Here is a 24,109-nt window from a genome sequence, read left to right on the forward strand (position 1 = left end):
TCTTTCTAGTGTTTTGAGCCAAAGGGGTAAAAAAATCACCTAATGCAGGCCCCCCCCAATCATGTGCCTCTAAGCTTAAAATCTCTCCATGTCTTAATCCCTCTCTTCTCTTAATCCTGTTCCCAGGGAACCTTTTCTGGGGTTCCTCCCACAAAGGAGGTACCCTTTCTCCCATCCGCCTTTTAACTTGTTTCAGTCATTATTCCTTCTCTCTCTCTCTCCCTCTCTCTGTATTTCCTTTCTTTCCACAACCCTGTGTAAGCTTTTACTAGCCTCACAACATAACAGAATGGTCAAGGAACTCTGAAGTCAGATTGCCAGGGTTCAAAGTAATACGAAATCATCGTGTAAGGTGTATAGCAATTCATACTCTAGTCTTGTCTGAACTACCTATCTGTAAGGAAGATAAAACGTGGTTTATCTCTCAGAATCCGTGAATCATCATGGGGATCAAACACATTAATGTATATCAAGCACTTTGAACAGTGCCTGGCACATGAATAGTCAAAACAAATTAACTGGTAGTTCCCATTGTCTTAAGTGTTGTCAACATGCCAACCTACCTTTCCATTGTTCTCTTTTATCTTCCCAACCAAATTTCACTCTCCATTCCTCTCATTGGACTTCTGGCTCCTGGCTTGCCAAGAAGCCTTCTTGAAATAGATTGAGTAAAGGACCTGGTCCTGTAGCCTCTTCCCCAGCTTCGCTCTCCTTACTCCTGTTGAAAAACTGATGCTGCAAACTCTCTGAGGGCTTGTGCCGCTTGAGACGCTGCTCGTCTTCCCTGAAGCAGGACTGTCTCATCTTGGCTCCCTTCTTACTTATTTTTGCCCTTCTCTTTGCTAATAACTTGTTTCCTCCAGACCCCCAAATGCAGTATAGTTCTTTTCTCGCATCTGTTCTTGAACTTGCTCTGTTCTGAGGATTTTTCTACCTCACAGAAAAATTGGACTCCAGTGATCTTGCCCCTTTCCACAGCTTCGGTGACCTGTCTTTACACAGATAATTCCAAACCAATTACTCTCCTAAACTATAGGTCTCTATCAACAATTGACAGCTTGAATGGTCTGGCACTTTCAACCCTCCGGGTATAAAATGAAGTCCATCCTCTTGGGGTGCCTGGGTGGCTCAGTGGTTAAGCATCTGACTCTTGATTTTGGCTCAGGTCATGATCTTGGGGATTGAGCCCCATATCAGGCTCAGTGCATGGTCTGTTTGAGATTCTCTCTCTCCTCTCTAAAATAAATAATTGTTTTTAAAAAAAATTAAGTCCATCATCTCACTAAACCGGCTCCTGTACCTCTTTTCACTCGTAGCAGGGTGCCTGGCAAAAAGTAACACTCCTGGCACAGAATGGGTGTTCGATAAACATTCGATTGATGAATGAACAACGGCATTAGTTAATGTTGATAGCACTTCCATTCGTGGCCTATTCATTCTGCATTCATCTTTTTCTTTTATCTCCTAGACCCAGTCTGTTGCCCAGGCCAATGTTCTGCCTTCGTAGCACCCCTCAAGTTAGACCTTATCTCTTCCATTGCACTATCCAAATTCGAGTCTCCTTTTTCTTCTTGCGTATTTATCTTTGTACATCTCTCTACTACTTTTTCTCCCTACAGCAGTCTAGTAATCAGCTTCAGAATTACAGATTAACTTCTATTATACTCCTTTTAGAAAACTTCAGTGATTCTTGTTAGATTATGAAATTAAACCTAAGTTCCAAGCTACAGTTTGAGGGTTTTCTCAACGTCGTTCTTGTCCCATATTCCCAGACTTCTCTCCAAGTATCCCTCCCCAAATAATCTTTACCCCAGGCAACTCATGTATTCTCCACGTAATGTTTCTCTTTTTCCAAGTGTGTGATAGTCCGATACCGTGAAACTCCTTAAAGAGGCCTTCTGTTATCACAAACACAAAATACCTTGTATCTGTAGTTTCCTTATAAACTTCTCATGTAAACCTACATGCTAAATCCACACACACACCCCTGCTTCTATCCACCCCTGCTTTCTATCCTATCTTGAAAGCAAAAACTGGTTCTCGTCACCTGTTACACTCTGTAGGAAGACATACCATATTGCCTTGCGTGTTTTGGCCACAATAAGTATTTTCTGAATTGAAGTCGTCATTGTTGCCACTTCTCATCCCACAGTGAAATAAAACCAGTCCTAGTCTCAGGATCTGTTCAAGGTTTTACCTCAGTACAAGGTGTAGGGTTTTACCTCAGTAAAATGTTCAGGGTTTTACCTCAGGTTTTACCTCAGTTCAGGGTTTTAACTGAGCCTTAACTGGGAATTAGGGAGAAGTTGTAGATCATCGTCCCGTTTCCCATTACCCCAAAGTAAACCGTCTCTGCTCCACAAACTTTGCTGGGGGTAGGGAACAGTAAGGGAGCGGCGAGAACAGAGGATGGTTGGGATGACTGAATAGACAACCAACCTGGGTGGTTTTTTTTTTTTTTACTCAACCAGTTTCTTAGCTCCTGACCAGTGGATGACTTCCCCTGACCAGTGGGTATCAAAAGATAGGTCTATCAACGTTAGGCAGGACTCAGAAATGCAAGAGGATAAAAAGATGGCAGTGAAACAGACATGCCCTAAGAATTTAGTGTGATCAGATGATTTTAGTCATTAACACTGAAAGGAATAATCAAATTGAAAACATTAAGTAGGAAATTCAGCTAATGCTTCCCCAAAACGTATGTGTTTGAGACACATTTTAATGGAAAGTTACTGAGGCACCTGGAAACTGCTGCTTCGGAGGCAGCCTGATTTGAATCTATAGGTTGCCATAGTTACTTTTATTCTATGAAACTATTGTTTTCTTTATAATGGTACACTGTAAAGTGTAATTTCAGGTGTGTTTATGTGTTCGTGTATGTATTATACCTAATATTACACACTAAATCCATTTTCTAGGTTAAAATATACATTTTTCAGAGTCGCTCGGTGGTGGTAAACAAATTAGAGTCAGTATGGGATTCAACGTTTAGATGACACATAGATTAAGGAAAAAAGGAGAAATGCCAGTCTTAGGGAAATTTGAACCTCAGTTTAAGGTAGAAGTTATCTAAGATAAACTGAAGGGTAACATGTTTCCTGTAATCTTCAGAGTCTAACAGATATCATTCAGAAATGTCATGCTGTCACAGTAAAAGAAACAAAAAGAGACAAAAGATCCCTACTTGAATCTGACTCTAAAATCTGCAAAGGGACCTAGGCTGGGCAAGTCACTTAACCTTTCTGAACCTCCAAGGTTCATATGTAGAAGGGGCAATACTGACATGAAGGTACTAGGGAATTATACTCTATGAGTACTGATTAGTTCTTACTCGAAAACGCTTGCCTTTGCCACCCAGCCACGGGGATGTAAATTGTGAGATGAGAAAACCAGGAAAGGTAGGTAGAGCTGTAACACCTCATGCCAAGTGGAAATACTGTGGCGCATACGTAATTAGAACTCTTCAGTTTTTTGCTGATAGAATGTTCGGGTTTTTGCAGCCTGGCCTCGGGAACATAAGCTTCTCTTTCCCAGGTCTGCGGTATCTGCTGCTTATAGACTTTTGTTGAAAATACCCTCCGCATCAAGTCTGACTTTTCCGCAGTCCTCGCATCGTCTCTCTTTAGGATCATTTTTATGTCTGTCGAGACACACATTCAGAGCACCGTTTGGCTCATTACCTGAGCTACCTCTGTCAAAAATTCAAAAGGAGAAAGGATTGCCTTTTGTTACGGACTGAAGTGAAGGACAGCAGTGCTGTCTGGGCTGCGACATCTCCAGGAGCACATTCTATTACAGGGCTCTGAGCTCTTCTGGTGCTCCCTGCCGCGGCGTCTCCTGTGAATAGCTCTCGGGGCGTCTCAGCGACGAGAGAAGAGAGTTCAACAGAAAAGGTCTGGCTGGTGCTAAGACTGAGAAGAGAGAGGAAAAGAAAGGCAGAAAGCAAAAAGCGAGTCAAGGACAGACACAGACACATTCCCGCAGGAGGGCAGCCGCACGCGTCCGTGAATAGCACAGCCACTCCCTGGGCGAGCGCGCCCCTGAGGACCCATAGCAGCAAGAAAAGGGCCTTTCGGAGACAATGCACCGTGGGGCAAAGTTCTAGGTTGATGTGTGCGGTTATACATCTTGGTTTCGCTTGTCGGGTGGAGGGTGAGGGAGCTAAAGCAGCAGCACAGAATGGCTGGGACGTCTCTGCTGACTGTTGGGTGTGGATGCGGCGCCCTGGCGAAGGCAGGCAGGGCACAGGACTGGGACATGACTGGGGCACATCCGTAAGGTCATCCCTGCTTTCTCTGGACTCCAGCTTGTGTCACAGAGTAGTAGGTAGCCTTCACGGGACCGTCGTGCTATGATAGGATGATGTCCCTGTCTTCACAGATGATAACATTTCCTCTTACCTATCACTGCAGAAATTGTGCCTCAACTTCCCATCTCTAGTTTTAGAGACCCGGGTGCATTTTTGAGTAAAATCATAGAGAATTGCATCAAATAGGCTCATCAAGGATTTTCCTTACTGCTTTTTCTTTCCCCTCTTACCACTTGCTTCTTAATTCTAGTCTTTGATATATAACATAGAGAAAATAAGTTAAATGTTCTATCAGTTGTGAATCTGGAGACTCGCTTCTGGGACAGGTGGGCAGCCAGATCAAATGCTGTGAGCAAGGGTTATCTTCCTGTAATGTGGCCTGTTAAACAGGCTTCACCTGCCAGGTGCAAAGGTGGAAGGGGCAGTGGTCAGCGGGTATCTTTTCAGTATACCCTGAGGCTTCTTTCTGGATTCTGTCAGAACCTACAGAGCAACCTCAAATCTGCCTCAGTCAAGCTTGCCTAGCAATAACAGCTGTCCCCACTGAACCTGGAGTTCAATACTGGAGTAAAGGAACTGTGCCTTTCAAGACAAGACAGACAAAAGCAGAAAGTGAGCAGTAGGCGGAGAGACTGAGTGTGTTGCCAGTAGGACTAAGCCAGGAGTCGGAACATCTGTCTTCCTGTCCTGGCTCTCCCATTAGGAGCTATTTCATTTGGAGCAGTTGGTCCTGTCTGAGCCTCAGTTTCCCATCTGTTCGTTATGAATAGTTCTATCAATGCTGCATAACTCATGTTGCTGGAAGACCCTGTGGGCCTAATGGGACAGTGGCAAAGACATGGCCAAAAACAGGTGTCAAGAAGGCCGTCCTCCAAGCTAGGTCAGTCACTAGACTGTGACCCGAGGACTGCTTATGAAGGTCACTAGTCATTTGCCTCTGTTTTCCCTTCATGCCATTCATTCGCAGCATAAAGCTCAGGATTTTCCTGAAATAGTACATAAAAGAGCCCATTGAATTTACCACGGAAGGGTAAATCCTTGAGAAAGAGGCAAGGCAAAGGGTTTTTTCGATCCGTGTTAGAATTCAAATCAGGTTACCAACAGAAGCAAGAACCACCCCCCAATGTAGCTTTTCTTAAGCATTTAGAGCCTTCTTAGTCTGGAATTAGGTGTGAAGAAGTTTGGGGTCTTCATTTGGATCATCCATGTAACTTTCTAATGTATTAAAGTTTTTTAAGAATGTAGATGTAATGCTGTTACATAAAGAACTGTCTGTGCACATCTGTACCACTTACTGTTGCCAGTCAGTTTGGGGTTCTTAGATCCATGTTGATACACAAAATTGGCCAATTATTTTCCTTTCTCATACTCCTCCCATCCAGGCTATCACAGCCATGTAAAATGAGTTTGGAGAGTTTTCTAGCTTGCTCTGGGTAAGTGTCAAATGACTTATTTTTTTAATATTTATCAATAACTCATCTTTAAAACCATCTGGACTTTGAGCCTTATATGTGGAAGGATTTTTACCTATTGCATTAGTTGATTTTGTAGTTAAAGAACTGTATACGCTTTCCGTTTATCTCTTGAGCCAGTTTTGTAGGGTTATGGCTTTCCAGGAAATAGTGCATTTTACCTAAGTTTCAAATGTGTGGATATTAATTTCACTTTGTTCTCTTTGTACTTGTTGCTCTACCTGCTTTTTGCACATTCTAATATTGTTTATTTTACCTTCCCTTTTTTCACCCAATTCATCTTGCCAGAAGTTTGTATACTTTATTAGTCTCTTCAATGATGTAACTTCTGGCTTTGTTAAACTAGACTGCTCCTTCTCTTCTTCATTAATTTTTTTTTAAATCAACTTTTTAGAATAATTTTAGATTTGCAGAAAATTTGTGAGGATATTACAGGGAATTTCTGTATTGGTTTCCTCTAATGTTACCATCCTATATTAGCATGGTACATTTGTCAAGACTTAAGAAGCCAACATTGACATGTTACTGTTAACCACTGGTTCTTATCTAGATTTCACAGTCCATTTTTTTTTTAAGATTTTATTTATTTGACAGAGAGAGACACAGTGAGAGAGGGAACACAAGCAAGGGGAGTGGAGAGGGAGAAGCAGGCTTCCTGCTGAACAGGGAGTCCGATGCAGGGCTCGATCCCAGGACCCTGGGATTATGACCTGAGCCGAAGGCAGAGGCTTAACCCACTGAGCCATCCAGGCACCCCCATTTTTTTTTAATTGATGTCCTTTTTTTCTGTTCCAAGGTCCAACTCAGGATGCCATTCATATTGCATTCAGTTGTCACATTTCCTCTGATCTGTGGCCGTTCCTCAGTCTTTGTCTTGTTTTTCCACAGCCTTGTTAGTTTGGGGGAGTTTTGGTCAAGTGTCTTGTCAAACATTCCTCAATTTGGGTTTGTGTGACATTTTCATGGTTAGACTGAGGTGATGGGTTTTTGAAGAGATGAAATGCTCTCTCCCCTCATCCTGTCAGGGAGTATGTGATATCCATAGGACACCACTGGTCGTGTTAGTCAAGGTAATATATGCCAGATTTCTCCACTGTAAAGATAGTATTTTGCTTTCTGTCTATTTTTTTGGAAGTAAGTTACTAGGTCCCACTCACACTCAAGTGGCATTAAATGACACTTCCCTGAGGGAGGACCAGTTACATACTTTACTTGGAATTCTTCTGCAAGGAAAATTGTTCTCTATTTAATCAACCATTTGTTTATATCAGTCTGGTTTCGTCTGTAGTTATTTGGTACTTTGCGTTGTAATCTGATGCTGCTTTATTTTGTTGCTCAAATCGTTCCAGCTTGAGCCATTGAGATCTCTTTTAGACTGACTCCCTGTGATGTGCCCCATCTTTTTTTTTTTTTTTTTTTTTTTTACTTTAAAGCACCTGTTACTTTCTGGTACTAAAACTTGCTTCAAACTCCTCTTGTATTTTCCCTGACTAGTGAGTGGAAAGCTGTTGGTACTGTGGTAGTTTCTTCCTTCTACTTAGGCCAATTTTTACTTTGGATATTTTGAGATTATTTATTGGGTACATTCAAGTTTTAAATTGTTAAATCTTCTTGGTAAATGGAAATTATTATTATTTGATGACCCTTTTCATAAATAACAATGCGTTTTGCACTCAAGTTTACTTAGATGGTTATTAATGTAACCTTCTTTTGGTGGATATTTGTCTGATATATTTTTTCATACTTTTAGCCATTCTGTATTCTTGTGTTTTAGTGTGCTTTATAAATAGCAAGCTAGATTCTAATTTAATTCTCCATTATGACAAGTTCTGTTTTTTAATCCACTCAACACATTTACAATTAGCACTGTGTTGATGCGATTAAATTCATTTCTACCATTTTATTTTGGCCTTTCTTTTTTTGACTCATGTTTGTAAGCTTTTTGTTTTTTTGTTTTTTGTTTTTAAAGATTTTATTTATTTATTTATTTGACAGACAGAGATCATAAGTAGGCAGAGAGGCAGGCAGAGAGAGAAGGGGGAAAGCAGGCTCCCTGCTGAGCAGAGAGCCCAATGTGGGGCTCGATCCCAGGACCCTGAGATCATGACCTGAGCCGGAGGCAGAGGCTTAACCCACTGAGCCACCCAGGCGCCCTGCTTTTTGTTTTTTCTTGCCTTCTTATTTCATCCAGGATCATCTGTTCCCCCCTTAATATTTTACGTTTTCCAACATTAAGATTTTAGTGTGCATATTCTTAAATTTTTAAGCTTTATGCTAATCAACAAATTTTCTATCCTTCTAAAGAGTGGAGAGACCTTGGAACACTTTGCTCCAGCCACGCCCTTCCTTGTTCAGAGGCTTATTTTGTCTGGTATTTTAGTTGTATCCTTGTTGATTTATTTTCTGTTTTCAAATGCGTGCCCAGTACCTGCTTAGATTTAGAAATTATTTTCCTTTTTCCTTAAAATATATTCTTGGGAATTTCCTATAATGAATACTCAATACTCAATACTTGCTTAGATTTAGAAATTATTTTCCTTTTTTTCTTAAAATATAACCCTGGGGATTTCCTATCATGGAGCCCCTATAGGTAGTGAATTTTTATTTGGAATTGTGATTGTTTCATCCACATTTTATAAAGAAAATTTTGCTAGGCATACAGTTGTAGATTGACAGTTACTTTCTCTCAGCACTTTAAAGGTAGTGCTCCATTTTCTTGTGGCTTCCTGTGTTACGGGTGAGAAGGCTGCTCACAGTCGGATTGCCATTCTTTTGAGGGGGGTTTGTCTTTGCTCTCCAGATACTTTCGAGATTATTTTGTGCTTTAGTGTTTTGTGGGTTCGCTGTAACATAGCTACATGTGCATTTCTTTTCATGGATGCTGCTTGGGATTCCTGTGGATTTCGGACCCATGTGCCCTGCTATTGCGTAAGTGTGGATTTCTTTGAATTTACTCTGATGTGAACATCCATGTTTGCGATCATCCTGGAATATTGTCATCTCTTTAAATACTGCTTCTCCTCTAACCCCACTCTTTTCTACAATTCCAAATATCATATATGAGGCGTTTTATCTTCTGTATCTCTCTTACTGTCTGTAATATATATTCTGTCTACTTATTTCTCCAGCTACATTCTATGTTATATTTTCTCTTCTAGTCAGAACTTGGCAAAGTTTTTTCTATAAAGGGCCAGATAGTAAACACAATAAATCTTTTTTTTTTAAGGTTTTATTTATTTATTTGACACAGAGAGAGATCACAAGTAGGCAGAGAGGCAGGCAGAGAGAGGGGTGAACCAGGCTTCCTGCTGAGCAAAGAGAGCAAAGTGGGGCTCGATGCCAGGACCCTGAGATCATGACCTGAGCCCAAGGCAGAGTCTTTAACCCACTGAGCCACCCAGGCGCCCCCATGATAAATCTTTTGGGCTTTGTGGGCTATGTGGTCTCTGCTACAGTTTTTCAACTCTGTGTTTTAGTTCAAGAAGAGCCATGAGCTTCTCCATGTCCTCATATCAGGGAGATCATATGATAGTTGTCTTTCTCCGATTGACTTATTTCACTAAGCATGATACGCTCTCTCACAAAACAAACTGGGGGTTGCTGGGGGGAGGTGGGATTGGGAGAGGGGGAGCGGGCTATGGACATTGGGGAGGGGAGGCGAACCATAAGAGACTATGGACTCTGAAAAACAACCTGAGGGTTTTGAAGGGTCAGGGGTGGGAGGTTGGGGGAACAGGTGGTGGGTAATGGGGAGGGCACGTTTTGCATGGAGCAATGGGTGTTGTGCAAAAAGAATGAATACTGTTACGCTGAAAAAATAAATAAAATGGAAAAAAAAAAAAAAAAAAAAGAGCCATGAGCAATATGTAAGTGAATGACTGTGGCTTGTGTTCTAAATAAAATTTTATTAGTAAAAACAGGTGGTAGGCTATAGTTTGCCAACTCTTTCTCTACTTTATTCTCTTTGTAGCTATAACATCTACTTTTCAAACCACATATTGCTAATTTCAATTACTAATATTTAAGTTCTCGAAATACTATTGGGTTCTTTTTAAAACCCATCTGATTATTTCTGAACATCTCTGATTCTTGGTTTTTATCCCCCCCCCCCCACTTTTTCCTTAGGCCTTTTATAAATTCTGATCAACTTTAATAACTAAATTTTCTAGGTGTTTGTCTTATTTCCCCTGACATTTTTGCCAGGGTCACTGTTTTCTCACTTAGCTAAGCGTTTGTTTGTTGTTGTTGTTGTTGTTGTTTTTATTTTAGTAAGCACATGAACTTGAAATTTATGAGAATTCTACAAGGCCTGTTTTGAGAATATTTTCTTTTAAAGAGGATTTGCTCTTTTATTTGGTAATGGAGGCGCTTCCGTAGCTACTTTATTTTCTTATCTTCGTGGTTTCTTGATTGCTCTGGCAGTTCCCAGTTTAATGAGGCCAGGCATGTGGTGCATATTCTCAGGGAAGATTCCTTCACTCTCTCTTCAGATGCTGTAGAACGGACAGATTTTCTTGTTGGCTCCCCATTACAAGAATATTGACCCTTTCTGGACCATCCTTGAACGGATCCTACAGCCCATCCACGGGTGTTGGAATCTCAGGTTCAGCAGTCTGTGAGGTCGCTGACCCCGTGGTGCATTCTCTTAAACATAGCTGTAAAGCCTCTTGGTTCCCACATTTCCCCCCAAGGCAGCCTTGGTGTTCACATTGATCCCTACTTTGGTTTCAGTTTCTGGTTCATTTTCATTTTCCTGGCCTTGGGGATATTTTTTTGACTCTTTTATAAGCTTAGCACAACTGGATGCTTATTATAACTTACACCGTAGGTGTTCTGTAGTGAAAAGGGATGTTGGGGATATCCAGCCAATGGAGCAGAAGTCACATGATGAAATTTGCATCAAAAAAATCTTTGAACCTCTCTCTGGAGAACCTGTTGGCGCACTTTCCATAGCCTCTGCTTCAGGTCCCACCTGATTTTCTGCTGCTCGTCTAGCACATCTCAACTTCAGTACCATTCCCCAACTGACCCCTTCCCTGGAAAGCCATGCTACCTCACAGCTTTGTACTTTCGCCCTTCTTCAGTGTAACTGTACATTATAGTCTGATTCTTCTTATATATGCCTTTCCCTATTATGAACTCTGTTAGGGCAGGAGACATTTCTTTTGTGCTTGTATTATCCCCAGGACCTAGGCAAATACTCAGTAAATATCTGGTAAGTAAGGAAATGAATGATGTGGGACTATTGGTTTACAGATTTTATGGGTGAAATGTTGGGGCCCTTGGTAAGTAGAGTTCACAATTAAAGAATGTTACTAATCAAGTGCAATGATTTTTATGACCCATGGGAAGAACCTGTGTTAACTAGAAAAATTGTATGATTTTACCACAGAGAAGTTAGTAGATTAAGACAATGAAATACACTTTTTATGTATAAAATTGAACATGATTATAAAACATGATAAAAACTGCCGTTGGTGAGGTTGCAGGGAAATTATTCATTCCATGCACATGGGTCACAGTGCAAGCTGATATGTACTTTCTTAAATAGCAGTTTCGTAGCATCTATCAGATGTTGAGAATACCATTACATTTGCCTTAGCTTGGGCTGCCGTAACAAAATTCCATCAACTGGGTGGCTTAAACAATAGGAATGTATTTTCTTACAGTTCTGGAGACTTGAAGTCAGAGATCAAGGTGCCAACACGGTCCGGTCCTGGGAGAGACTCTTTTCCTGGCTTGCAGATAACTGCCTTATCTTTGTCTCATAAAGCCACCAATCCTATCAGATTCATGCCCCATACTTATGACTGACCTCTTCGAACCTTAATTCCCTCATAAATGCCTCATCTCCAAATACAGTAACATTGTGGGATAGGACTTCAGTGTATGAATTTTCATTCAGGGTGCACACAGTTCAGTCCACAGCACCACTTAAACTAACAATATATTTTTAAGAATTTACCCCCAAGAGGGCACTTGGGGTGGCTCAGTCAGTTAAGTGCCTACCTTCAGCTCAGTCATGATCCCGGGGCCCTAGGATTGAGCCCCACATTGGGCTGTTCCCCCTGCTTGTTCTTATTCTCTCTCTTTCTGTAAGACAAATAAATAAAATCCCTAAAAAAAAAAAAAGGAATTTACTCCATTCAAACAGTAAGGATGGTTTAAAAAAATTATGGTGTAAGATTATATATCTGTAAGAAGATAAGTATATTATGTATTCTGTGTATGGTAGGAAGAAATAGAGGGGAAAAGTCTAAATTCTAATATTGGATTAATATTGGAATTAATATATATTAATATTAATTAATAATATATTATATATTTATATATTTATATATAAATATATATTTATATATATAAATATATAATATATAATATATATAAATATATAATATATAATATATTATAATATATTATAATATATTATAATTATATATTATATATTATATATATATAATATATTATAATTATATTATAATATATTATATATATTATAATATATATAATATATTATAATTAATTAATAATAATAATTAATATATATTAATATTGGATTAATAAATTCTGGTACATGATAAAATGAAATATGCTTCCATTAAGAAGCATATATTAGGATATTTGAATAATGTGAGATGTTGATACTTCATTAAAAGAATTAAAAAACGGAATCAAATTGAAAATCAGAGTTAAAGCGTATGATTAGATTTTGTAGAATGAAAACTGGAATTATATTTACAAAAGAGTATTACCTATTACTTATGATTGGGACATTTAAAGAAATGTTTAGTTAAAGGTCTATATGTAATTTAGGAGAGCAATTCAGAAAAACACAAAGACAAATACTAAAAACTGGTTTATTAAAAATAATATAAGGTATGGGGCGAAGATGACCTATCAGAGAAGTATTACCAATCTTAATACTCTTTATTTTTATCTAAAAATCACCTCAATATTCTATTTCTCTTGAATTCTAGAATGATGTGTGTGATAATGAATTTAGTTTGATTCTAGGAGAACCCAGTTATCAAACACCTTGATTACTGTCCATGACCTGTCTTTTGTCAGTAACTTAACACAAAAACTGAGTCACAAGATCTCATATCTTCAAAGAGTCCAATTACTACATTTTTTAAAGAAGTATCTTTTTTTTTTTTTTACAGCCACCAAAGAGACTACAGTAGGAAATACATAAAAGAATTAGGAGGAAGGAGTGCTTAGAAACAAAACAGGAATTTTAAATTTTATTTGCAAAATATTTTCTCAAAGAAAATGTTGTTTCTAGCTCAATGACTCTATGGGTCAAATTAACTTCTTCTGGATAAGTAAAATTTCAAGGAAAATGAAAGGACACTGATTTTGTGACCAATACATGACCATCCAAATGAAGTACCATTTTGTTTGGAACAGTAAGAAGTGTTCTAGGTTAGGGAACAGAAATATGAGACTGTTGTTGTCTGCCTCCTCTTCCCATAATTTCTTATTCTTCTGCTGTGTCTTCCTCTCCTTGTTATTCTGTTCACAACTGGGTATTGGGGGGAAAGACACGAAGTGCAAAGTGACTTTCACCTGCTGTGCTATGGGCAGAATTGACAGTTCAGAAATGCCACTCCCTATGTGTCTGTCCCCTTCTTACTTTGTCTAGAGGAAACTAAGATGTCCTACATTCCTCCTGGAAGAGGGCACATGAAAAGAAGCCTCTAAGAAACTCAAAGGACCATGAACTTGGTCCTCTGCCCTGTCACTGCTTGTAAAATAGCTTTTATTGCAAGCCTCCAAAGTGGCAGGACAGGGGGTTGCACCTGATGCACTGGGGAGTCAGGGGGTCTATGGAGTGGTAAAGGAAATTGAACTCATCAGTTTACCAGACTTTTCTATACAGTGTTCACTCCTGGGGTATTATTCAACCCACAGGCTTCCTGAGCACTCTGTTCCAGGCAACACACAGACTCCTAGAGATTATAAAACCAAGGACACTTTTTTATCCCTCAAGTATCTAGAGGTGGGTCTAGCTGATCAAATGATTGAGAAAATAACCACAGAGTATGGTACAGTTTTCATTAAGTAATAAAACAGATGGCTTGTCAGCACTTAAATGATGCTTTTTAAGTGGGAATTGTGGAGAGATCCCATGATTAAATAATTTTGAGAAGTGATGTTAAGCAGATTTCTTTACTATCAGACTTCTCGAGCTCCTTAATATATGCTTTGCTTCCATTATGGACCTCCAGCAAGGTCTTGTAATGTTCAGAAAACATCCTTGGGCTTTCTAACCCTTTCTCTTTTTTGGGAGGATGTTTCAGGACAATTGTTTTTTAAAACCTGTTGGCAGCCGGATGAAATGGATATTAAAATTTGTTCTTATTGGGCTTTATGGGCTTCTGAAAGGTTATATTATACTGGGAAAAAAAGACCATAAAATGTGTGAACTGTAAGCTGTTCAAGAGAAGTAGAGCTATGAGGTTAGTCCATATTTAAATATTTAAGCAGATTCTGCCATTGATGTTTACTCTTCCGCTCAAATGCCTAACTCTGCAACCCAGTTTCACACTCTTTTCCTCTTAGATCTTTCTCAAAATGTAATGATTCTTCCCTTCATAGAAACTAATTTCTTATCAGAAACACCTCAGAAGCCGTGAGAGATAGAAGATGGAGAAGAGGATATGGTTTCTCTCTCTTCTTCCTGAGTAGTCTTTCAAGAAGAGCCTTCTCAACTTAAAGCTTATATTGTACTGGTTACAGAAAGAGTTGATAGTGATGATAAGATGTCCAGTATACAGGATGGATTCTGTTTGTTTTTAAATGCCTACTCTGCCAGACTGATGAATAACACAAGTTCTAAAGTCCATCGTGAGATCCCTTTGTTCATGCATGAATTTAGTGGAATTAATTTGTATAGGCGTTAATATGCATAAGAACTATTTTGGACAAATCTGCCTTTCAGAAAAAGGTGTGTGTGTGTGTGCGCGCGCCTACGTGTGCCTACGTGTGATGCTTTCTCTAGAAGCAGATTGAGACCCGTAGGCAGATAGAAGAGATGGCTGGTAAGCATCAGTGGCAGAATTTCCATTGTGTACAAATTCCTTTTTTTAAGAATCAAGTATAATTAATGTAGACCTAAATATATTTGGTGTCCCTTTGCTTATTATTAAAAGAATGCATCTACCTTTAAACTGTATTTTATAATTTGCTCTTAAACTTTCATGGAAAACTTCCTACTAAAATCACGTGATTTCAATAACTACAGGCACCAGGAAAAAAATGAAAAATTTAAATCTCAATACATGAAAATGCCCTTTTTTTGCATCAGAACAACTTTGCTATTTATCAGTCTTAGAATTAAGCTCCAGTTAACATTAAATCAGAAAATTGGCCTTTTACTTTAGAATTTTCAATAACCATATATTTTTTAAAGATTTTATTTATTTATTTGACAAAGATCATAAGTAGGCAGAGAGGCAAGCAGAGAGAGAGGGGGAAGCAGGCTCCCTGCAGAGCAGAGAGCCCAATGTGGGACTTGATCCCAGGACCCTGAGATCATGACCAGAGCGGAAGGCAGAGGCTTAACCCACTGAGCCACCCAGGTGCTGCCAATAACCATATTTTAACATTGTCTTTTTATCAGTATCAAAGAGACTGTTATTTTACTTTTATTATCTCAGGGGAAAAATTCTATCCTTGATTTCACTAATAATTAAAATGGCAGGTAAATACTGAAAATTTTCTGTTAAATATAAAAACAGCTAACTTTTGTCAGAGATCTTTTTACCCAGACTACTTAACTATAATTCCTGTACTGTTTGCTTTTCAAAAAATTTCGTTTTACCTACTGTTATATGATTTAAAACATTCCAATTAATTTATGCCCTATTAATACTAATAAGCAATAATATTTGTGATACTACTCATTCATGAGTTTTTAGTATCTGCTATAGCTGGTATTTTTATATGTGGTGTATCATTTATTCACATCTTTAGCATTTAATTGCCATTGAGCATCAATCTGCCAGCTACTCTTTGGGTCCCAGGGGTGCAGCACAAAGGGGGCAAACAATAAACAGATCTATCACATGGGGGTGATGACATATTATGTACAATAACCAGCAACAAAGCATGTTAAAGGAGAAGAGACCTGTGGGAATGGGAAATGATACCTTTACAGCAGGTGGTTAGAGATAACCTTACTAATCCTGAGTCATGTGGGTAGAGATGAGAAGGCAGTGAGCAAGCTCTGTGTGCCTCAGAAAATACCATGCCAGGCAGTGGGAGCAGCATGTGCAAAGGCCCTGAGGCAGAGGATGTGTCCTGTTTTTAAGGAAAAGCTAGGAGGCCAGAGTGGCTAGAGTGAAGGGACCTGCTATGAGGGGTAGAGAAGATCAGGGTGTGTATGGGGAGGTCCTACAAAGTCTTGCAGATAGTTCCAAGAATGTTCAGTTTTGGAATGAGTATTAGAATTACGATGTAGGCTTAGGCTTGGAATAAGCTCACTGTAGCGTGTCGCCAATACTCTGACACAGAAAAGACTAGAAGAGGGAGATTAAGGAGACTGTAACCATACTTGGGATATTTTGAAGGGTACAGGTAACAGAATTTATAAACTGAGTTTATAAAGTTATTATTTTAAATCTCTGTTACCCTGAGTCTACTAGATGGATGTTCATTAAATACAAATAGTTTAAATTTCTCTTAAAGCTACTTTCTGCAAGTACAAATTTTAAGGACTGACCTTGTTGAGTTTTGTTTTGTTTTGTTTTTAATAGAATTACTGATTCAGTAGTGCCTGGGTGGCTCAGTTGGTTACGATTCTGTCTTTGACTCAGGTCGTGATCCCAGGATCCTGGGATTGAGCCCACATTGGGCTCCTTGCTCAGCGGGCAGCCTGCGAGTCCCTCACTTTCTGCTTGATGCTCTGCCTACTTGTGCTCTCTCTCTCTCAAATAAATAAAGAAAATCTAAAAAAAAGAAAATTACTGATTCAGTGTCATTTATCTTAAATTTTATAGCTATTTAAGCCCTCTGCCTTATATAAGTAATATAGAAAATGTCTGATATAAGTATATTTAAAATATTACACATTGCTTCTCAGATACAGTTCACATTTTTTAATAGAGGCGGTTTTTTCCCCCCTCTTTATTACTTTCTCTGAAAGTGTTGGGGAAAGAGAATAAAACATGGGCTCTAAGAGCCCTAGATTTGGAATGCAAGAGACTTAGGTTCAAGTACAGGCTCTGGCTCTTGTTAGCTATGCACCTTTGGGGAAGTCACCTAACCTCTCTGAGCTTCAGCAGCTTCCTTTCTTGGATGCTGGAGAATGGTTTGCTGTGAGCATCCTGTGTTATGCATATAAAACAGCACAGTACCAGGAGCATATTTAGAACTTTGTTACTGATCGTTGTTACGTAAATTTTAATAAATGGCTATGATAAGGAAGATATTGATGACACCGGACATATTTGCATTTATTGGGAAGAATAATTTTAATATTTTTAAAAGATTTTATTTATTTGGCAGAGCAGGCACAAAGGTAGGGACAGAGGTTAGAGGGAGAAGCAGACTCCCTGCTGAGGAGGGAGCCTGACTCGGGGCTGGATCCCAGGACCCCAGGATTATGACCTGAGCTGGTGAACAACTGAGCCACCCATGTGCCCCAGGAGAAATAATATTAGAAGGAGCTGTTACTTTTAGGCATGACTGCATCAAAGCTGTTGTTTTTTCCCAGTCACTTAGGTATAGATGTCCACTTCATATACCTAATATTCAGTACCTAGTCTGGTGCAGGCACTAAAAGGCATGTAAATAAGGACAGGTCCAAAATACTATTGTATTTAACTTCTCAGTTAAATACAATTAAATATTATTTAATTTAATAATAAACTCACTAAAATGATGGCTTTTCACTGTATACAGCAGTCTTTGTCTTAGTGACACAAGTGATGTTCCTCTGACTTAGCTTTCTCGCTTTTCGTCACCTAAACCCCTGGCTAAACTGTCCTTTGACAGTTGAAGCAAACAGTAAAATTCACTCTAATATAACCATGTGGTGTCTGTCAGAGAGCAAAGCCCAAGAACCGTATCAGTCATCAGAATAATAAATAGAAGTTCTTTGCTCTTTTTCATCAAGTTTGCGTAGATGTATAGAGTGAAATACCCACCCACAACTTTGTGGTGAGTTTTTATGCTACCTGTATGATAACATAATGTAGTCATAGTTTGCATCTGAATGCTCAAATTTCCAAGTTAATGATGTATATAGAACTCTCCACTTGAAGTTTTGTGATCATTAGTATACTTAAATTATAGTCTTGGTTTTGTGCTATCATTTGCTCAGTGGGAATTGACTCTGAAGTAATATGTGATAAAATACATTATATTATAAATTATTGTGATATAATAAATTTTTATCAATTACGGGGGTTAGCTCAGAGTTCATTGTTTTGTAATTTATAGATCAGATTTTCTTTTCTCCTTCCTAAAGTATTTGAAAGACCAATATTTGCTATTAGTTTTGCTGCGGTTCACATTGAAAATACATTCTGGTAGGATGTATTATTCTGACTATGAAATAAAATAATTGATGTTTCCCTATTTAGGAATGAAGTATAATTGTAAGATTTTCAGAGCATAAATTCCAGCAGCATATGAGTCTCTGAAATAACATTATGTTCTCTATAATGGCAAAAAAAATTTCAGACTGAAATGATGCTTTGAGATGTATAAAAGGACTTTATGTCATTATGATTCAGGTATAACTTTAAAATTAATTGCTTTTATCCTAATTGACTAGTTACAAGCATCAAAGATACACATGCACACACATACATGTTTATATATAGATGAAAAAAAGAGTGGGCGCACCAAATAAAAATCTTCTGGGGAAAGTTATATCAAGCATTCATTTTTCTTTTTCATAATCATTTCTACCTATTTTACCCATAATATTTTTTTTTTAAAGATTTTTATTTATTTATTTGACAGAGAGAGATCACAAGTAGGCAGAGAGGCAGGCAGAGAGAGTGAGAGGGAAGCAGGCTCCCTGCTGAGCAGAGAGCCTGATGTGGGGCTTGATCCCAGGACCCTGAGATCATGACCCGAGCTGAAGGCAGCGGCTTAAACCACTGAGCCACCCAGGCGCCCTATTTTACCCATAATATTAAAAATTATTTAAAATTATAATACATAAGTCTTTGGGAACTAAAATACAATCTTTAGAAAAATAAGCTAATAGAGGAGGAAGTGATTGGTGTTAATTATCAAATGCAAAAGATTCATTTCATTAAAATACACACTTTTGGAATATGAGATTAATAGGTCTTTCTCATTGTATTAACAAAGTTATAGTTCATGTGTTAAAAATTTTTGATGACTGTTATACAACCTGGTAGTTAAACTGATACAGAATAAATTCTAAATCCATCATTAGAAATATTTTATTCTTTTTTTTTTTGACAGAGAGAAATTACAACTAGGCAGAGAGGCAGGCAGAGAGAGGAGGAAGCAGGCTCCCTGCGGAGCAGAGAGCCCGATGTGGGGCTTGATCCCAGGACCCTGGGATCATGACCTGAGCCGAAGGCAGAGGCTTTAACCCACTGAGCCACCCAGGCGCCCCAGAAATATTTTATTCTTTTAATCCTGACCTTAGTAAGAAATTTCTGTTCAGTCTTCATAACTACCTCTAAAAGCTCTTGTAAAACTTGCCTTGATTCGATAGGGATATTTGGCTGAGCAGAAGCTCCAGAAATGCAGCTAATCTGTGTTCTCTATAAGCTTTTATTCAACTATTTGTTTTGAATTATAAACCCCCACATTTAAACAAAAAAATTATGCAGCAAATCACCAAATGCATTCAAATTTTCTGTGTTTTTTACAATTAGAATGAAATCTCTTGCTTCACATGAGCTTAATTTTTATTTGGAAGAAAAGTAGTTAAAACATTTTAGTTTGTATTCAGTATGCTTTTATAATATTTTCATCCATGGAATACTTATTCAATTTGTCAAATGTTTGGTACCACATAAGATACTTTTCACTACCATTCTCAAGGACTAGTCATTGTTTTCAGTAGATCTGGAAAATATTTATTGTAATCCTTTACCTTGAAAGCTGTCTAAAACAGAATAATTCCATTCCATTCATTCCAGGTCAAAATATGAAGCAAATGGCTACAAATACTTCCTTTAAATAAATTTCCATTATAGGTGCAAGTAATATGTATTCTGTCAACTAATATGCATTTTCCTTAATTATTTTTCAGAGAAATAGAGGTATAAAGATAAATGCATATATAAATATATATAAATAAAGATATATAAAGATATAAAATATATGAAAGTAAACATTCTATCACTGTAAATTACTGATTCTGATTTTTGTTTTCCAGGCCTGATGGAATTGGAACTGTTTCAATGGAAGAAAAAGAGAGATTTGAGGAGATAAAAGAAAGACTCTCTTCCCTTTTAGAAAACCAGATAAGCCATTTCAGGTATTATACTCTGTTTATTAATATTAAGTATTTGCTTTCTTCACTCAACACTCCAGTTCCCTATAGAGGTTTACTATGTCTTTCTGTGGCTACTTAAGAACTATCAGTAGCTTCCTCTCCATTGCCTGTCAGGTAAGATCCATATTCCTCAGTCTGTGGTCTCTTTCCAAGCCTGTCATTCAGTTTCCACCATTCATGAAGGTAGGTCCCTTACCCCTTCAATTTACGGAATGCTTCTCTCTCTTGTTCGTGCATTTCTCATCCTTGAGCAGCCTCTTCCAGCTCTGGTGAGTAGTCCTACCTCTCTCTGAGTCACCAGGCAAGGAGCTTCTTGTGTCCTATCTTCATAGTAGAGCTTTTTTTCGATCATTCCTGCAAAGACTAGAAAACCTGATGTCTTTCAACATTTATCATCTGTACTCATCGCTAGTCACTTATCACATAGTTATAATATCCATTTCTTAAGTCATTAGTAATTTAATTTACATTATTTACATGAGAACAAGGGACATGTTACCTGGCACATTTCCTTGCTCAAAAAAATTAACCATTGATACTAAAAAACATATACAGAATGAAAGATCAAAATCTTGGTATTTTTTCCCCTGATTACAGTTAGCTCAATAGAACCTAATGGTTAAAAACAGAAATATTTCTGGAGAATGCAATTCAAGACAAAGGAGACAAAGAAACAAAGAGGGTAGTTAAGATCCCTGAACAGAAAATCAGTGTTAAAGAGGAGAGAGTCTTCATAGTGATAGTTAATAGAAACCCCAAGTGATGATTGAGCTTAGAAAGCAACCAGTTCTGATGAGAGCAGGTCAGAAAAATTCTTCAAATAAATTAAATTGACAAAATACTCAGCTGTTTTAGTATGTTGAGAGAGGATTTACCCACCTGAGATTGAGTTTGGAGTTCTATTAATTATATTAGTTACATTAGATTATGTCTATAAAAAGAGGATATTAAAAACAAAGACAAGTATTAATTATAAACAAAATAATGGCGCATAAATCATAGTATATACTGTGTCTCACTTATCTAGGACATTTACATAATATACTGAATTTAACACCCCAAAATGGCATAACTGTGTTAGAAAGATAGGAAGGACAGGAATTCCATTTAGGACGGGGGAAAGTAATCCAAAAAGGAAAAAAAAAACCAAAAAGCTACATATGTCTAAGGTGGAGTAACAGGGTTATATTTACCCTCCCATCTGAAACAAACAAACTTTTAAATTTCTTTAAAATGTGGAAAAATGCTCTTAAAGCACATTAAACATAAGACAATGAATAAAAGTGATTCTTGAGAGATGAAAAATAAATGACTAAGCCGTTTCATTGTCTCTGCCTGACACCAGGAGAGTGCTTCTGGGCCATGGCCCAGGGAGGAGAATCCTAGTGGACCCCCGCCTTGACAAGGCAGAGATGGGAGTCCAGGGAAGGCAGCCAGAGTTTGCAGGTCAAACTTCTAAAGAGAAGAGAGGAGAGACCTGCAGGTATTTGCTGAGGGTCCCCCTGGAGTCTTGAACTCAGTATTGATTTAAGCGTGTATGTATGGAAACTAAAGTCAGACAAATAATCCTTTCACTCTGAGGTAGGATTACAGGAGATAATCCCCAAAGCTAACGCAGAGCTAAGAGGAGTACCAGTTTCTACCACCCAGGGTAGAAAGCTTCTAAGTCGTGGACAGAGGGTCAGATACTAAAGAGAATTTTTGCCTCAGTAATAGAAAAATATTAGCCCTATTTTTATCTCTCCTAATGAGGATTAAAATCAAGTTTCAAGTAAATCATACTGTTTTTAAGTAATTTAACTGCATTCCAGAACAAAGCTCAAGAATAAAGGAATACAAAAGTACTGAGCCACCAAGAATGTAAAATAATAATGCTTAGCATCCAGTCAAAAATTTCTAGGCATACAAAGAAATGGTAAAATATGACCAATGAAGAGAATGAAAACAGGCAAAAGTGGAAGTGACACAGAAGATAGAATTAGTAAACAATAGTATTAAACGAATTCGTACCAAATGTATGTTCAACCTGTTAAGGGCATCTGTGGAAAACCTGCAACTTCATACTTAACAGTGAAAGATTGAATGCTTTTCACCTAAGATCAAGAGCAAGGCAAAGATACCTGCTCAAAAATCAAGTAATCAAGGTTGTGTGGTATGGACAGTTCAGAAATTGACTCACACAATTGACACACATATGGTCAATTGATTTTCAAAGATATACAAAGATAGTTTGCAAAGTACACTTTTTTTTCGATAAATGGTGCTAAAACTATTAAATAGCCAGATGCAAAATACCGACCTGGACCCATACGTCATACCTGATTAAAAAGTTAACTCAAAATGGATAGACCTAGGAAACAGAAAATTTCTTTGTTCTTAGACTAAGCAAAGATTCTTCAAAACACCAAAATCATGATTCATAAATGGAACAATGTTACCTTGAACTTTATCAATATTAAGTACATTTGATCTTTTAAAGACATTGATGTGGTAATAAAGAGACACATCTCAGAATGGGAAAAAGTATTTGCACAATAGATACCCCACAAAAAAAACTTCTATGCAAAATGTTTAAGTATCTCTTAAAAATTAGTAAGAAATGAAAGAACCCAATAAAAAATTGTTTCTGATATTTCACCAAAGACACATGGTGACAAGGCATATGAAAAGGTGCTCAACATTCTTATTCTTTAGGGAAAGACGAACTAAAACACAATGCAGTACTACTATATTATTAGTATAACTAAAATTAGAAAAATAATTACCATCCAGTAAGTGTTGGCATGGATGTGAAGCTGGAACTCTGCATGTACTCTTGATAGCAGTATAGAAGTGTACAATCCACTGTATAAGGTAGCTCGCAGGTTATTAAAAATTCAAACACCTAACATATGACCCAGCCATTCCACTTGTAGGTATTCCCCAAGAGAAATGCAAGCACATGTCCACCCAAAGACTCTTCATATGAATGTTCATACCAGCATTACTCATCATAGCCAGAATATGAAAACAAGCCAGATGGCCATCAACAAGGAAAAGATAAGCAGTGTATTCCCATACTTCTGAGCAATAAAAAGGAATGAATGGTTGATAGCATGAATGAATATCAAAATATACCGAGAGAAATCAGATGCAAAGAAATATGTGCTATAATATCCCTCTTCCACAAAATTATAGAAAATACAAACAATCCAAATACAAAGTAAATCCATGCTTGCTTGGGTTCATGGGATGGAGAGGAAACGTCATGAATATGTATATTAAACTGATTGTGGTGATGGTTCCACAGGTGTATACCTATGTCAAAACTTACCAATTACGTATTTTAAATATGTGCAGTTATATGTCATTTATACCTCTGAGTCTAACTTCCATCGTGGAAAGTTAGTAGAATAATATATAAAACTGAAAAATCGAGAATTAGAAATATTAGCATGTAGGTTAGGAATATAATGTTTAAATACAGAAAGAAACAGCTTAAAGTAAAAGACTTGTTTTTCTGGAGAAATTACTTGGGGAATGGGGTGGAAATGACATAAAGGACTTCTGTTTTTCATAATAAAGCTTTAGAAGAAGTTTCCTTTCAGACTTGTGCATATATAATTTTGATTAAAAAATACTGTATATTAAAATGATAAAGGAAAAAAGTTTAATAGTGAGACACGTCTATGCAGGCTCATCTATCTGATCAATTTACTAATGGGAATCAAGATGATTTTAATTTATTCAGATTAGATATTAAGATTGGTTGAATTTTATTTGACGGTTGAGTATTTTCCACTTTGCTTTGTTATTGCAGAGCTGTCAAAGTGGTAAAAACCTAAAATATTT

General features: G+C 37.7%; 1 protein-coding gene across 17 annotated transcripts in view; it reads left to right on the forward strand.

The window, feature by feature from the left end:
- Positions 1 to 24,109, forward strand: part of CADPS2 (calcium dependent secretion activator 2) — a 519,834-nt gene that overhangs the window by 375,590 nt on the left and 120,135 nt on the right. For all 17 annotated transcript variants that reach the window (XM_046019950.1, XM_046019953.1, XM_046019955.1 and 14 more), the window contains one exon: positions 20,159 to 20,260. In XM_046019950.1, the coding sequence (XP_045875906.1) occupies positions 20,159 to 20,260 (102 nt within the window). The remainder of the gene's footprint in view (positions 1 to 20,158; positions 20,261 to 24,109) is intronic.

This window comes from Meles meles, chromosome 10 (genome assembly GCF_922984935.1).
Source record: "Meles meles chromosome 10, mMelMel3.1 paternal haplotype, whole genome shotgun sequence".
Taxonomy (NCBI): domain Eukaryota; kingdom Metazoa; phylum Chordata; class Mammalia; order Carnivora; family Mustelidae; genus Meles; species Meles meles.